The sequence below is a fragment of the Blennius ocellaris genome, assembly GCF_963422515.1.
Source record: "Blennius ocellaris genome assembly, contig: SCAFFOLD_247, whole genome shotgun sequence".
NCBI lineage: Eukaryota > Metazoa > Chordata > Actinopteri > Blenniiformes > Blenniidae > Blennius > Blennius ocellaris.
In genome coordinates this window covers 1-15,000 of record NW_027662059.1, presented here as the reverse complement: position 1 = coordinate 15,000, position 15,000 = coordinate 1, and the positions used below count along the sequence as shown (strand labels likewise).

At 51.2% G+C, this 15,000-nt stretch overlaps 1 protein-coding gene across 1 annotated transcript in view; it reads right to left on the bottom strand.

Annotated features, from left to right (window-relative positions):
- Nucleotides 1–12,721, bottom strand: part of hyal4 (hyaluronidase 4) — a 16,500-nt gene extending 3,779 nt beyond the window's left edge. Inside the window, 5 exon segments of the mRNA XM_080521839.1 lie at nt 9,779–10,111; nt 10,113–10,310; nt 10,408–10,497; nt 11,420–12,417; nt 12,602–12,721. Coding sequence (XP_080377965.1) covers nt 9,779–10,111; nt 10,113–10,310; nt 10,408–10,497; nt 11,420–12,385 — 1,587 coding nt within the window. The 5' untranslated portion in view covers nt 12,386–12,417; nt 12,602–12,721.
- Between the last annotated feature and the right edge of the window lie 2,279 nt (nt 12,722–15,000).

Genomic DNA, 15,000 nt, shown 5'->3' with positions numbered 1-15,000 from the left:
AATAACGCCAAACCCAGCAAATAACGCCAAACCCAGCAAATAACGCCAAACGGAGCAAATAACGCCAAACCAAGCAAACAACGCCAAACGGAGCAAATAACGCCAAACGGAGCAAATAACGCCAAACCAAGCAAACAACGCCAAACGGAGCAAATAACGCCAAACGGAGCAAATAACGCCAAACCAAGCAAACAACGCCAAACGGAGCAAATAACGCCAAACGGAGCAAATAACGCCAAACCCAGCAAATAACGCCAAACCCAGCAAATAACGCCAAACCCAGCAAATAACGCCAAACCGAGCAAATAACGCCAAACCCAGCAAATAACGCCAAACGGAGCAAATAACGCCAAACCAAGCAAACAACGCCAAACGGAGCAAATAACGCCAAACGGAGCAAATAACGCCAAACCAAGCAAACAACGCCAAACGGAGCAAATAACGCCAAACGGAGCAAATAACGCCAAACCAAGCAAACAACGCCAAACGGAGCAAATAACGCCAAACGGAGCAAATAACGCCAAACCAAGCAAACAACGCCAAACCGAGCAAATAACGCCAAACCCAGCAAATAACGCCAAACCGAGCAAATAACGCCAAACCAAGCAAACAACGCCAAACGGAGCAAATAACGCCAAACCAAGCAAATAACGCCAAGCCAAGCAAATAACGCCAAACCCAGCAAATAACGCCAAACCCAGCAAATAACGCCAAACCGAGCAAATAACGCCAAACCAAGCAAACAACGCCAAACGGAGCAAATAACGCCAAACCAAGCAAACAACGCCAAACGGAGCAAATAACACCAAACCCAGCAAATAACGCCAAACCGAGCAAAAAACGCCAAACCGAGCAAATAACGCCAAACCCAGCAAAAAACGCCAAACCCAGCAAATAACGCCAAACCCAGCAAAAAACGCCAAACCCAGCAAATAACGCCAAACCGAGCAAATAACGCCAAACCTAGCAAAAAACGCCAAACGGAGCAAATAACGCCAAACCAAGCAAATAACGCCAAACCAAGCAAATAACGCCAAACCAAGCAAATAACGCCAAACGGAGCAAATAACGCCAAACCCAGCAAAAAACGCCAAACCCAGCAAAAAACGCCAAACCCAGCAAATAACGCCAAACCCAGCAAAAAACGCCAAACCCAGCAAATAACGCCAAACCGAGCAAATAACGCCAAACCGAGCAAAAAACGCCAAACGGAGCAAATAACGCCAAACTGAGCAAAAAACGCCAAACGGAGCAAATAACGCCAAACCAAGCAAATAACGCCAAGCCAAGCAAATAACGCCAAACCCAGCAAAAAACCCCAAACCCAGCAAAAAACGCCAAACCCAGCAAAAAACGCCAAACCCAGCAAATAACGCCAAACCCAGCAAAAAACGCCAAACCCAGCAAATAACGCCAAACCGAGCAAATAACGCCAAACCCAGCAAATAACGCCAAACCGAGCAAATAACGCCAAACCGAGCAAAAAACGCCAAACGGAGCAAAAAACGCCAAACGGAGCAAATAACGCCAAACGGAGCAAATAACGCCAAACGGAGCAAATAACGCCAAACCGAGCAAATAACGCCAAACCGAGCAAATAACGCCAAACGGAGCAAATAACGCCAAACGGAGCAAATAACGCCAAACCGAGCAAAAAACGCCAAACCGAGCAAAAAACGCCAAACGGAGCAAATAACGCCAAACCCAGCAAATAACGCCAAACTGAGCAAATAACGCCAAACGGAGCAAATAACGCCAAACCGAGCAAATAACGCCAAACCGAGCAAATAACGCCAAACCAAGCAAACAACGCCAAACTGAGCAAATAACGCCAAACGGAGCAAATAACGCCAAACCAAGCAAATAACGCCAAACCAAGCAAATAACGCCAAACCGAGCAAATAACGCCAAACGGAGCAAATAACGCCAAACGGAGCAAAAAACGCCAAACCGAGCAAAAAACGCCAAACGGAGCAAAAAACGCCAAACGGAGCAAAAAACGCCAAACCGAGCAAATAACGCCAAACCGAGCAAATAACGCCAAACCGAGCAAATAACGCCAAACCGAGCAAAAAACGCCAAACCGAGCAAAAAACGCCAAACCGAGCAAAAAACGCCAAACGGAGCAAATAACGCCAAACCCAGCAAATAACGCCAAACTGAGCAAATAACGCCAAACCGAGCAAATAACGCCAAACCGAGCAAATAACGCCAAACCCAGCAAATAACGCCAAACCGAGCAAATAACGCCAAACCCAGCAAATAACGCCAAACCGAGCAAATAACGCCAAACCGAGCAAAAAACGCCAAACGGAGCAAAAAACGCCAAACGGAGCAAATAACGCCAAACGGAGCAAATAACGCCAAACGGAGCAAATAACGCCAAACCGAGCAAATAACGCCAAACCGAGCAAATAACGCCAAACGGAGCAAATAACGCCAAACGGAGCAAATAACGCCAAACCGAGCAAAAAACGCCAAACCGAGCAAAAAACGCCAAACGGAGCAAATAACGCCAAACCCAGCAAATAACGCCAAACTGAGCAAATAACGCCAAACGGAGCAAATAACGCCAAACCGAGCAAATAACGCCAAACCGAGCAAATAACGCCAAACCGAGCAAACAACGCCAAACTGAGCAAATAACGCCAAACGGAGCAAATAACGCCAAACCAAGCAAATAACGCCAAACCAAGCAAATAACGCCAAACCGAGCAAATAACGCCAAACGGAGCAAATAACGCCAAACGGAGCAAAAAACGCCAAACCGAGCAAAAAACGCCAAACGGAGCAAAAAACGCCAAACGGAGCAAAAAACGCCAAACCGAGCAAATAACGCCAAACCGAGCAAATAACGCCAAACCGAGCAAAAAACGCCAAACCGAGCAAAAAACGCCAAACCGAGCAAAAAACGCCAAACGGAGCAAATAACGCCAAACCCAGCAAATAACGCCAAACTGAGCAAATAACGCCAAACCGAGCAAATAACGCCAAACCGAGCAAATAACGCCAAACCGAGCAAATAACGCCAAACCGAGCAAAAAACGCCAAACCAAGCAAAAAACGCCAAACGGAGCAAATAACGCCAAACCGAGCAAATAAAGCCAAACGGAGCAAATAACGCCAAACGGAGCAAATAACGCCAAACCGAGCAAATAACGCCAAACCGAGCAAATAACGCCAAACGGAGCAAATAACGCCAAACTGAGCAAATAACGCCAAACCGAGCAAATAACGCCAAACGGAGCAAATAAAGCCAAACGGAGCAAATAACGCCAAACGGAGCAAATAACGCCAAACCGAGCAAATAACGCCAAACCGAGCAAATAACGCCAAACCGAGCAAAAAACGCCAAACGGAGCAAATAAGTTGAGTTCAGGTCTGAAGATCAAGTCCTTCATGAATCTGGCCTCAGACTGTTCTAGACAGATGACCAGGTGAGACCAGGTGAGGATCAGTCTGCTGGACGTTCCTCCTCTGAGGCTCCAACCTTTTCATTCTGGATCATTGAAAGTGAAGAACCACCGCGAGGCGCTTCAGAGGAAATCGTCCTCCGCTGCAGCACAAACTTCACATTCAGTCTGATCAAATTCAACAATCGCTTCAATTTCATCCGGACAAACAGTGAAATGCACTTTGCAGATGATGCAGTGTTCTACACTGGAAAACTAGAATGACCAGGACAGCGAAGTGAATAAGCCGAGGACCTACCTGCTGTTGAACCAGCTGTTGAACCTGCTGCTGAACCTGCTGCTGAACCTGCTGCTGAACCTGCTGCTGAACCAGCTGCTGAACCTGCTGCTGAACCAGCTGTTGAACCAGCTGTTGAACCAGCTGCTGAACCAGCTGCTGAACCTGCTGCTGAACCAGCTGTTGAACCAGCTATTGAACCAGCTGCTGAACCTGCTGCTGAACCAGCTGTTGAACCAGCTATTGAACCAGCTGCTGAACCTGCTGCTGAACCAGCTGTTGAACCAGCTATTGAACCAGCTGCTGAACCTGCTGCTGAACCAGCTGTTGAACCAGCTGCTGAACCAGCTGCTGAACCTGCTGCTGAACCAGCTGCTGAACCTGCTGCTGAACCAGCTGCTGAACCAGCTGCTGAACCAGCTGCTGAACCTGCTGCTGAACCAGCTGCTGAACCTGCTGCTGAACCTGCTGCTGAACCAGCTGCTGAACCAGCTGCTGAACCTGCTGCTGAACCAGCTGCTGAACCACTCGTCTCTCTGAGCCGCCTGCTTCTGCTGTTTCACGTCCTGCAGGAAGCTCGGTGTGGGACGATGTCACAACGACTCCTGACGTCCTCAAGACTCACGTTGTTACAACAAACGCCTTCGTTTCTTTCTCTAATTCATTTCGCCTAAAAGTTTGTGTTCAGATAAACATTGCATTTTGTACTTGGGACAAAAAACATGAAAAACAAATGGTTTGGGATTTCAAACCTTCCAAAATTAATTAATTAATCAAGCTATTGTTCATGATATCATTAGCAATTAGCACAATAATCATGACAATAACAACAGGAAGACTCAATCCCCCGTAATCAATAATCATTGATAATAATAACAGTGTGTGTTTTGTGGATAAAGAGAAGCCGCCTCCTCCTATTTGACCCGTCACTTAATCTTAATCCATCAAACAAAGTAGAGCCGGAGTTGCTGGGAGTTCACCAAGGTTGCCAGATCTGACCGACACTTTCCAGCTCCAACATGAAGTCAAAGCTGCTGAAGTCTGAAAAATCCAGCCTGAACAACAAACTGTCCAGAAACCGAATCAATAGATGTTCATGAATCGCCTCATTAACACACAGAGTCTCAATCTAACCAATAATCAATACGTATCAATACTGTCACATGACTGTTTGTCCTCCGGTCCAGTTTTTCTCTTTATCTTGTTTTTCTTTTTATCTTGTAGTTGTTTAAAATTCAGTTGTTTGGTTCAGTTTAGTCAAATGTAGTATTTGATTGATTGATTGATTGATTGATTGATTGATTGATTGATTGATTGGTTGTAGGATTGTAGGATTGATGAGTAGAGGGTTGCAGGTTGAAGTCTCAGCTGCTTGTGTGAGACCTTTTTAGCGGAAACGATGAAGACGAGGTGTTTACAAGATGTTCATGAGTCACGGTTGGATAAAAAAACAAAAAACAAACTGCTGACTGTAATCTGCCGCCACTTCCTCCTTCACTGCTTCCTCTTCTAACGGGACACAAACTTTTCTCTTATCTTGTTCTACTTATTGCTGGGGTGTTGTTCATTTATGTTCCTGCTTGAAAATCATGTTACTGTCTAGATAGAGCTGCTCAGGCTGGTTCAATCTAGAAAATCATGTTACTGTCTAGATAGAGCTGCTCAGGCTGGTTCAATCTAGAAAATCATGTTACTGTCTAGATAGAGCTGGTCAGGTTGGTTTAATATAGAAAATCATGTTACTGTCTAGATAGAGCTGCTCAGGTTGGTTTAATATAGAAAATCATGTTACTGTCTAGATAGATCTGCTCAGGCTGTTTTAATCTAGAAAATCATGTTACTGTCTAGATAGAGCTGCTCAGGCTGGTTCAATCTAGAAAATCATGTTACTGTCTAGATAGAGCTGCTCAGGCTGGTTCAATCTAGAAAATCATGTTACTGTCTAGATAGAGCTGCTCAGGTTGGTTTAATATAGAAAATCATGTTACTGTCTAGATAGAGCTGCTCAGGCTGGTTTAATATAGAAAATCATGTTACTGTCTAGATAGAGCTGGTCAGGTTGGTTTAATATAGAAAACCATGTTACTGTCTAGATAGAGCTGCTCAGGTTGGTTTAATATAGAAAATCATGTTACTGTCTAGATAGATCTGCTCAGGCTGTTTTAATCTAGAAAATCATGTTACTGTCTAGATAGAGCTGCTCAGGTTGGTTTAATCTAGAAAATCATGTTACTGTCTAGATAGAGCTGCTCAGGTTGGTTTGATATAGAAAATCGTGTTACTGTCTAGATAGAGCTGCTCAGGCTGGTTTGATCTAGAATATCATGTTATTGTCTAGAAAATCATGTTACTGTCTAGATAGAGCTGCTCAGGTTGGTCTAATCTAGACAATCATGTTACTGTCTAGATAGAGCTGCTCAGGCTGGTTTGATCTAGAAAATCATGTTACTGTCTAGATAGAGCTGCTCAGGTTGGTTTAATCTAGAAAATCATGTTACTGTCTAGATAGAGCTGCTCAGGTTGGTTTGATATAGAAAATCGTGTTACTGTCTAGATAGAGCTGCTCAGGCTGGTTTGATCTAGAAAATCATGTTATTGTCTAGAAAATCATGTTACTGTCTAGATAGAGCTGCTCAGGCTGGTTTAATCTAGAAAATCATGTTACTGTCTAGATAGAGCTGCTCAGGCTGGTTTGATCTAGAAAATCATGTTATTGTCTAGAAAATCATGTTACTGTCTAGATAGAGCTGCTCAGGCTGGTTTAATCTAGAAAATCATGTTACTGTCTAGATAGAGCTGCTCAGGCTGGTTTAATCTAGAAAATCATGTTACTAAAACAAGAAGCAACGGATTGTGAACGTAGGGAAAGTCTTTATTAGCAGTGCATTTACATTCAAGGAACATTTGTTGCATAGTGCTTGTTGCTGATGTGGATTACAAAATAAAACATAGAAACAATACAAACATTCAGTTTCCTGTTTGAAGCGTCCCACAGCAGTGAGAGCGGCTGCATTCCAGAGCAGAGAGTCTTCAGGGGGAAGATATTTTCCTGACATTAAAATATCTTTGGATGAAGACATGTCCAACAGTCCTCGTATCAGAAGACTGGAGACTCGTCCTCGTCACGGGAAGAGAAGAAACAGACGACAGGACTTCAGAAGCAACATTCAAACTCATCTTCAAGTAATGTGACGTTGTTGTTTCTGCACAGCGCCGGTCAAGAGAACCAACCAATCAGAGGACGTCCAGCTCTGGTCGCTGTCCGGGAACCAAACCCACTCAGACCTGATGACATCACTGAAACTAGACTGGGTCCATGACGTAACAGGAAGTCCAGATGTTCCCACCAGAGGACCGCCGTCAGTAACAGGAAGTCCAGATGTTCCCATCAGAGGACCGCCGTCAGTAACAGGAAGTCCAGATGTTCCCACCAGAGGACCGCCGTCAGTAACAGGAAGTCCAGATGTTCCCACCAGAGGACCGCCGTCAGAAACAGGAAGTCCAGATGTTCCCACCAGAGGACCGCCGTCAGTAACAGGAAGTCCAGATGTTCCCACCAGAGGACCACCGTCAGTAACAGGAAGTCCAGATGTTCCCACCAGAGGACCGCCGTCAGTAACAGGAAGTCCAGATGTTCCCACCAGAGGACCGCCGTCAGTAACAGGAAGTCCAGATGTTCCCACCAGAGGACCGCCATCAGTAGCAGGAAGTCCAGATGTTCCCACCAGAGGACCGCCGTCAGTAACAGGAAGTCCAGATGTTCCCACCAGAGGACCACCGTCAGTAACAGGAAGTCCAGATGTTCCCACCAGAGGACCACCGTCAGTAACAGGAAGTCCAGATGTTCCCACCAGAGGACCGCCGTCAGTAACAGGAAGTCCCGATGTTCCCACCAGAGGACCACCGTCAGTAACAGGAAGTCCAGATGTTCCCATCATAGGACCGCCGTCAGTAACAGGAAGTCCAGATGTTCCCACCAGAGGACCGCCGTCAGTAACAGGAAGTCCAGATGTTCCCACCAGAGGACCGCCGTCAGTAACAGGAAGTCCAGATGTTCCCACCAGAGGACCGCCGTCAGTAACAGGAAGTCCAGATGTTCCCACCAGAGGACCGCCGTCAGTAACAGGAAGTCCAGATGTTCCCACCAGAGGACCGCCGTCAGTAACAGGAAGTCCAGATGTTCCCATCAGAGGACCGCCGTCAGTAACAGGAAGTCCAGATGTTCCCACCAGAGGACCACCGTCAGTAACAGGAAGTCCAGATGTTCCCATCAGAGGACCACCGTCAGTAGCAGGAAGTCCAGATGTTCCCACCAGAGGACCGCCGTCAGGAACAGGAAGTCCAGATGTTCCCATCAGAGGACCGCCGTCAGGAACAGGAAGTCCAGATGTTCCCACCAGAGGACCACCGTCAGTAACAGGAAGTCCAGATGTTCCCACCAGAGGACCGCCATCAGTAGCAGGAAGTCCAGATGTTCCCATCAGAGGACCGCCGTCAGTAACAGGAAGTCCAGATGTTCCCACCAGAGGACCACCGTCAGGAACAGGAAGTCCAGATGTTCCCATCAGAGGACCACTGTCAGTAACAGGAAGTCCAGATGTTCCCATCAGAGGACCACCGTCAGTAACAGGAAGTCCAGATGTTCCCACCAGAGGACCGCCGTCAGTAACAGGAAGTCCAGATGTTCCCATCAGAGGACCACCGTCAGGAACAGGAAGTCCAGATGTTCCCATCAGAGGACCACTGTCAGTAACAGGAAGTCCAGATGTTCCCATCAGAGGACCACCGTCAGTAACAGGAAGTCCAGATGTTCCCATCAGAGGACCGCCGTCAGTAACAGGAAGTCCAGATGTTCCCATCAGAGGACCGCCGTCAGTAACAGGAAGTCCAGATGTTCCCACCAGAGGACCGCCGTCAGGAACAGGAAGTCCAGATGTTCCCACCAGAGGACCGCCGTCAGGAACAGGAAGTCCAGATGTTCCCACCAGAGGACCACCGTCAGTAACAGGAAGTCCAGATGTTCCCACCAGAGGACCACCGTCAGTAACAGGAAGTCCAGATGTTCCCATCAGAGGACCACCGTCAGTAACAGGAAGTCCAGATGTTCCCACCAGAGGACCGCCATCAGCAACAGGAAGTCCAGATGTTCCCACCAGAGGACCGCCGTCGGTAACAGGAAGTCCAGATGTTCCCATCAGAGGACAGCCGTCGGTAACAGGAAGTCCAGATGTTCCCACCTGAGGACCGCCGTCAGGAACAGGAAGTCCAGATGTTCCCACCAGAGGACCACCGTCAGTAACAGGAAGTCCAGATGTTCCCATCAGAGGACAGCCGTCGGTAACAGGAAGTCCAGATGTTCCCACCAGAGGACCGCCGTCAGGAACAGGAAGTCCAGATGTTCCCACCAGAGGACCACCGTCAGTAACAGGAAGTCCAGATGTTCCCACCAGAGGACCGCCGTCAGTAACAGGAAGTCCAGATGTTCCCATCAGAGGACCACCGTCAGTAACAGGAAGTCCAGATGTTCCCACCAGAGGACCGCCATCAGCAACAGGAAGTCCAGATGTTCCCACCAGAGGACCGCCGTCGGTAACAGGAAGTCCAGATGTTCCCATCAGAGGACAGCCGTCGGTAACAGGAAGTCCAGATGTTCCCACCAGAGGACCGCCGTCAGGAACAGGAAGTCCAGATGTTCCCACCAGAGGACCACCGTCAGTAACAGGAAGTCCAGATGTTCCCACCAGAGGACCACCGTCAGTAACAGGAAGTCCAGATGTTCCCATCAGAGGACCGCCGTCAGGAACAGGAAGTCCAGATGTTCCCATCAGAGGACCGCCGTCGGTAACAGGAAGTCCAGATGTTCCCACCAGAGGACCGCCGTCAGGAACAGGAAGTCCAGATGTTCCCACCAGAGGACCACCGTCAGTAACAGGAAGTCCAGATGTTCCCACCAGAGGACCACCGTCAGTAACAGGAAGTCCAGATGTTCCCATCAGAGGACCGCCGTCAGGAACAGGAAGTCCAGATGTTCCCATCAGAGGACCGCCGTCAGTAACAGGAAGTCCAGATGTTCCCATCAGAGGACCACCGTCAGTAACAGGAAGTCCAGATGTTCCCACCAGAGGCCCGCCGTCAGGAACAGGAAGTTGAGGGCCAGCAGCCTCAGCTGGGGGCCGGCGGCGGCCCCGGTGCTCGGCTCCCCCTCCAGCGGCTCTCCCTGCTCGTCCTCCCACTCCGCCCTCCTCCGGTCCTGCTCGTGGTCCCGCCGGCCCCCCCAGGGCCCCCCGTCCTCCGTCAGGATGTTGAGGCTGTGGCAGGCGGGGCCCCCGTGGCCCTCGTAGCAGTGGCAGCGGAAGCGCCCGCGGAGCAGCCGCAGCTCGTGCTGCGAGTGCCAGCCGCTGACGGTGAAGCCCCCCCCCCCCCTCGCCCCCCCCGGCGGGCTGGATGCGGTAGCTGGCGGCACTCAGGTGCAGGTAGTGGCGGGCGCGGGGGTCCCGGCGGACGCAGCGGCCGTTCCCCTGACACAGCGCGTCGCTGCACGCCTCGGCCGCACGCGTCACGTTGGTGATGTAGCGGCCCAGACGCTGCTGCAGGAACCACCTCACCTTGCTGCAGTTGAACTGCAGGGACAGGCAAGGCGTTACACACTGCAGGGACCTTACTAGTAGTATTAGTAGTAGTGTCATGAGGGGGGGTGGGGGGGGGGGGGGGTCGTACCCTGGATGAGGTCAAGTTCAAATCCCCCCAGATAACGAATCCTGCTGCTCCCAGAGCGGCGCTCTCCCCGATGGTGTGGATCAAGTCTTTCTGCAACACACACACACACACACACACACACACACACACACACACACACACACACACACACACACACACACACACACACACACACACACACACACACACACACACACACACACACACACACACACACACACACACATTATAAGGTGTCATTTGAAAAGACAACTCATTAGAAGTAGCTGCTGCAGTAGCAGCCTCGGCCACCAGGGGGAGCGCTGGCCCTGCTAGCAGCTGGTAGAACGTTCACTTCTCTTCCTCTGGGCTTTTTACACTTTTACACCAAATAATATTTGTCTGGAGCCAAAAAACATGATTCTTGTCTGGATGAAGAAAACTCGTCTTCTGAAAGTTGACGAGCTACAAACATTTAGTTTGCTTTGATCATGTGTCATAGAAACAATTCTGATATTTACAGGAGGAGGAGGAAGAGGAGGAAGAGGAGGAGGAGGAGGAGGAAGAGGAGGAGGAGGAGGAGGAGCAGCAGCAGGAGGACGAGCAGCAGGAAGAGGAGGAAGAGGAGGAGGAGCAGCAGGAGGACGAGCAGCAGGAAGAGGAGGAGGAGGAGGAAGAGGAGGAGGAGCAGCAGGAAGAGGAGGAGGAGGAGCAGCAGGAGGAGGAGGAAGAGGAGAGGAGCAGCAGCAGGAGGAGGAGGAGGAAGAGGAGGAAGAGCAGCAGGAGGAGGAGCAGCAGGAAGAGGAGGAGGAGGAGCAGCAGGAGGAGGAAGAGGAGGAGCAGCAGGAGGAGGAGGAGCAGCAGGAGGAGGAGGAGCAGCAGCAGCAGCAGCAGCAGGAGGAGGAGGAGGAGGAGAAGCAGGAGGAGGAGGAGCAGCAGGAGCAGCAGAGCAGCAGCAGCAGCAGCAGGAGGAGGAGGAGCAGCAGGAGCAGCAGAGCAGCAGCAGCAGGAGGAGGAGCAGCAGCAGCCTTACGTTGGTAAGGAAGGCCATGGCCTGGTCCCGGTAGCCCAGCCGCAGGTAGACGTAGGTGGGCAGCTCGTAGGGCCTGTAGGTCCGCGCGGCGACGCGCAGCGCCTCGCGGACGCGGTGCTGGGAGAAGTGCAGGTTGCTGAGGCTGTTGGTGTGGCGCCTCCTGATGGCCACGGAGGGGAAGAGCGCCGAGCTGCTGTTCCACAGCCACTGCAGCTCGTCGTTCCTCGCGGCCTCCAGCAGGGGGCAGCAGCCGGTGTAGTTGTGCTCCTGCAGGTTGTAGTTGTGGCAGTCGGGGTAGAGGTAGAAGCCCCACAGGGCGTGGGGGCGGAGCCGCGCCCCCAGCTGGACCGTCGTCTGCATGAAGGCCCTGGCGCTCTTCTCGAAGCGCCGCCGCGCCAGCTCCTCCACCTGCGCCGCCGTCACGTTGACGTACGCCGCGGCCGTCAGCTCCCGCGACGCGCGGCGGTAAACGTCCTTCTTGTGCCAGTTGCGGCTCCACTGCGGCCGCCAGAACTCCCAGTCGATGACGGCGAGGCCCCGGAAGTCCTCGGCCGGGATGAAGTGCTCGATGTCCCGCCGGGCTTTCAGCAGGTGGCGGTCCAGGCTGGCGTTCTGCGGCACGCCGCCGTGCACGGCGTCGCCCTGCGGCGTGTAGTGGGGGTAGTAGCCCAGCCGGTTGGCGTAGAAGATGGTGACGTTCTGGCCCGTCCAGTCGGCGCGGGGGCTGCCGTGCAGGTGGAACAGCCGGCCCAGGTCGGTCGTCACGTTGTACTTGATGGCGCACATGTCCAGCGGGGCGTTCCAGGCCGCCACGAACGGCTTCCGGCCAATCAGAGGCAGCTTGGCGGGTTTCTGGCCCAAGGCAGCGTGAAGGACCAGCAGCAGCCAGGAGCAGGTCAGCGCCACGGGAACCATGTGGGGGGGGGGGAGGGAGGAAGAAGCCCCGCCCACTGGCACCACTGGCATTCTGGGTTCAGGAGGAGCGGCTGTCAATCATCCTGCAGGGGGAGGGGGGGGGGTTCATGTCATTGGTCACAGTAGACCTAAAGCCTTGGAGTACCAGGGGGACGGTTCTCCTCCGTTCAGTAAAACAATTTACCAAGAAAACAGTCTGACTGAAAACAAACAGCCTCTTTTTGTGTTTTGTCTTTAAACCCAGACTTGATGTAGGAAGTGACGTACGGATCTTCCAGGACCTTTACGGCTTCAGCAGCTTTCCAGACGAGGGTCCAGACGAGGGTCCAGACGAGGGTCCTGACGAGGGTCCTGACGAGGGTCCTGACGAGGGTCCTGGACTCTCTGGACTCAGAAAGGAAGTTGGTATGAAACAGTCAGAAGCTCCATGTTGGATTTGTTTTACTGAGAAATGTTAAGAACTAATTTCAAGGAGACGTGACGACTCCGGCTGACAACTCTGACCGGTGACCGGAGACGTGACGACTCCGTGTCGGAGTCGTCACGTCTCCGGTCGGAGTCGTCACGTCTCCGGAGTCGTCACGTCTCCGGTCGGAGTCGTCACGACTCCGACCGGAGACTCCGACCGGAGACGTGACGTCTCCGGTCGGAGTCGTCACGTCTCCGGAGTCGTCACGTCTCCGGTCGGAGTCGTCACGACTCCGACCGGAGACTCCGACCGGAGACGTGACGTCTCCGGTCGGAGTCGTCACGTCTCCGGAGTCGTCACGTCTCCGGTCGGAGTCGTCACGTCTCGTCACGTCTCCGGAGTCGTCACGTCTCCGGTCGGAGTCGTCACGTCTCGTCACGTCTCCGGAGTCGTCACGTCTCCGGTCGGAGTCGTCACGTCTCCGGAGTCGTCACGTCTCCGGTCGGAGTCGTCACGTCTCGTCACGTCTCCGGAGTCGTCACGTCTCCGGTCGGAGTCGTCACGACTCCGGAGTCGTCACGTCTCCGGTCGGAGTCGTCACGTCTCCGGAGTCGTCACGTCTCCGGTCGGAGTCGTCACGACTCCGGAGTCGTCACGTCTCCGGTCGGAGTCGTCACGTCTCCGGAGTCGTCACGTCTCCAGTCTGACTCCGACCGGAGACGTTTGGGTTGAGTTGTGAGGAACGGAGCTCCTCGGTTCTCGTCACGATCAAAGAGACGACGACCACACAACAGTTTGTGATGACGGCTTCAGGTCCGGAGAACGATCTGGAACGATCTGGAACCCATTAGAGAACTCAGTGGTTTTCCTCACGAACAAATCCCAGCAGACGATCTGATTTCTCCCCTCGGCTGGAAAATGTCGACCGCAGAGACTTTCCTCCACAGGAATGTTGGCAGGCGACTTTCAAACTACCGACGGAGATCTATGATCCTGCAGAACCAGGACCAGAACACATTCTCACAATGTCCCGCCAAAGTAAAAGCATCGGAGCCACAAAACATGTCAATTCTCTGACAGGCAGAAAAAACCTCTTTCAACAACTAAATGTAGTTTTCATCCTAAAGTATTCTGATTACAATTTACTTTATTTGAGTACATTTTCAGCTCTTGGAGACGTTTTTCCTCTTTTTTCATGATTTTACTCTTTAGTTCTGTATGTACTCAAATAAAGTAAATTGTACTCAGAATACTTTAGGATGAAAACTACATTTAGTTGTTGAAAGAGGTTTTTTCTTCCTTTCAGAGAATTGACATGTTTTGTGGCTCTGGTGCTTTTACTTTGGCGGGGCGTTAGACCCTGATGTGTTCAGTGATAAAAGCTGCAGAACGCGGTTGTCGGACGATTTATATTAAAAAAGTTGCACATTTACTCAGTAAAATGTCTTGTTTCACCACAAGGTAGCGACAAAGTGCCGGCGATGAGAAAATGAAGGTTGATGTTTCTCGTCACGTCGTTTATCGAGGATCTTTGTTGGATCGTCTGAATCTGAATCTGAATGTGAATCTGAATGTGAATGTGAATCTGAATGTGAATCTGAATCTGAATGTGAATCTGAATGTGAATCTGAATGTGAATGTGAATGTGAATGTGAATGTGAAGTCAGACGAGCTGCTGGACGTCGTCCAGAAACTGTCAATTAAAAACAACGACAGCCTGAGGGACAGACGGAACCACTGACCTCACGCCCCCTAGTGGTTTACAGTGGTGACCACGCTGTCTGCTGAGTCAGAGGCCACGCCCCCTAGTGGTTTACAGTGGTGACCACACCGTCTGCTGAGTCAGAGGCCACGCCCCCTTGTGGTTTACAGTGGTGATGACACCGTCTGCTGAGTTAGAGGCCACGCCCCCTATTGGTTTACAGTGGTGATGACACCGTCTGCTGAGTCAGAGGCCACGCCCCCTATTGGTTTACAGTGGTGATGACACCGTCTGCTGAGTCAGCAGCTTGTTTTCAATTAAGCCCCCTGGGAATGGCGAGAGGTTGTGGACCTCCAGTGAACGCTGGAGGACACGCCCATTGGACACGCCCACTGGACACGCCCACTGGACACGCCCCCTGAACCCTGAACCTCCAGACGAGGCGAAAACAATTTCAGCTGTAAAAAAACACTTAAAAGCTCGAATTCTAAACGAGAAAACAACAAACCAGCATTCCTCACATGACAGGACTCGTCCTCCTCCTCCTCCTCCTCC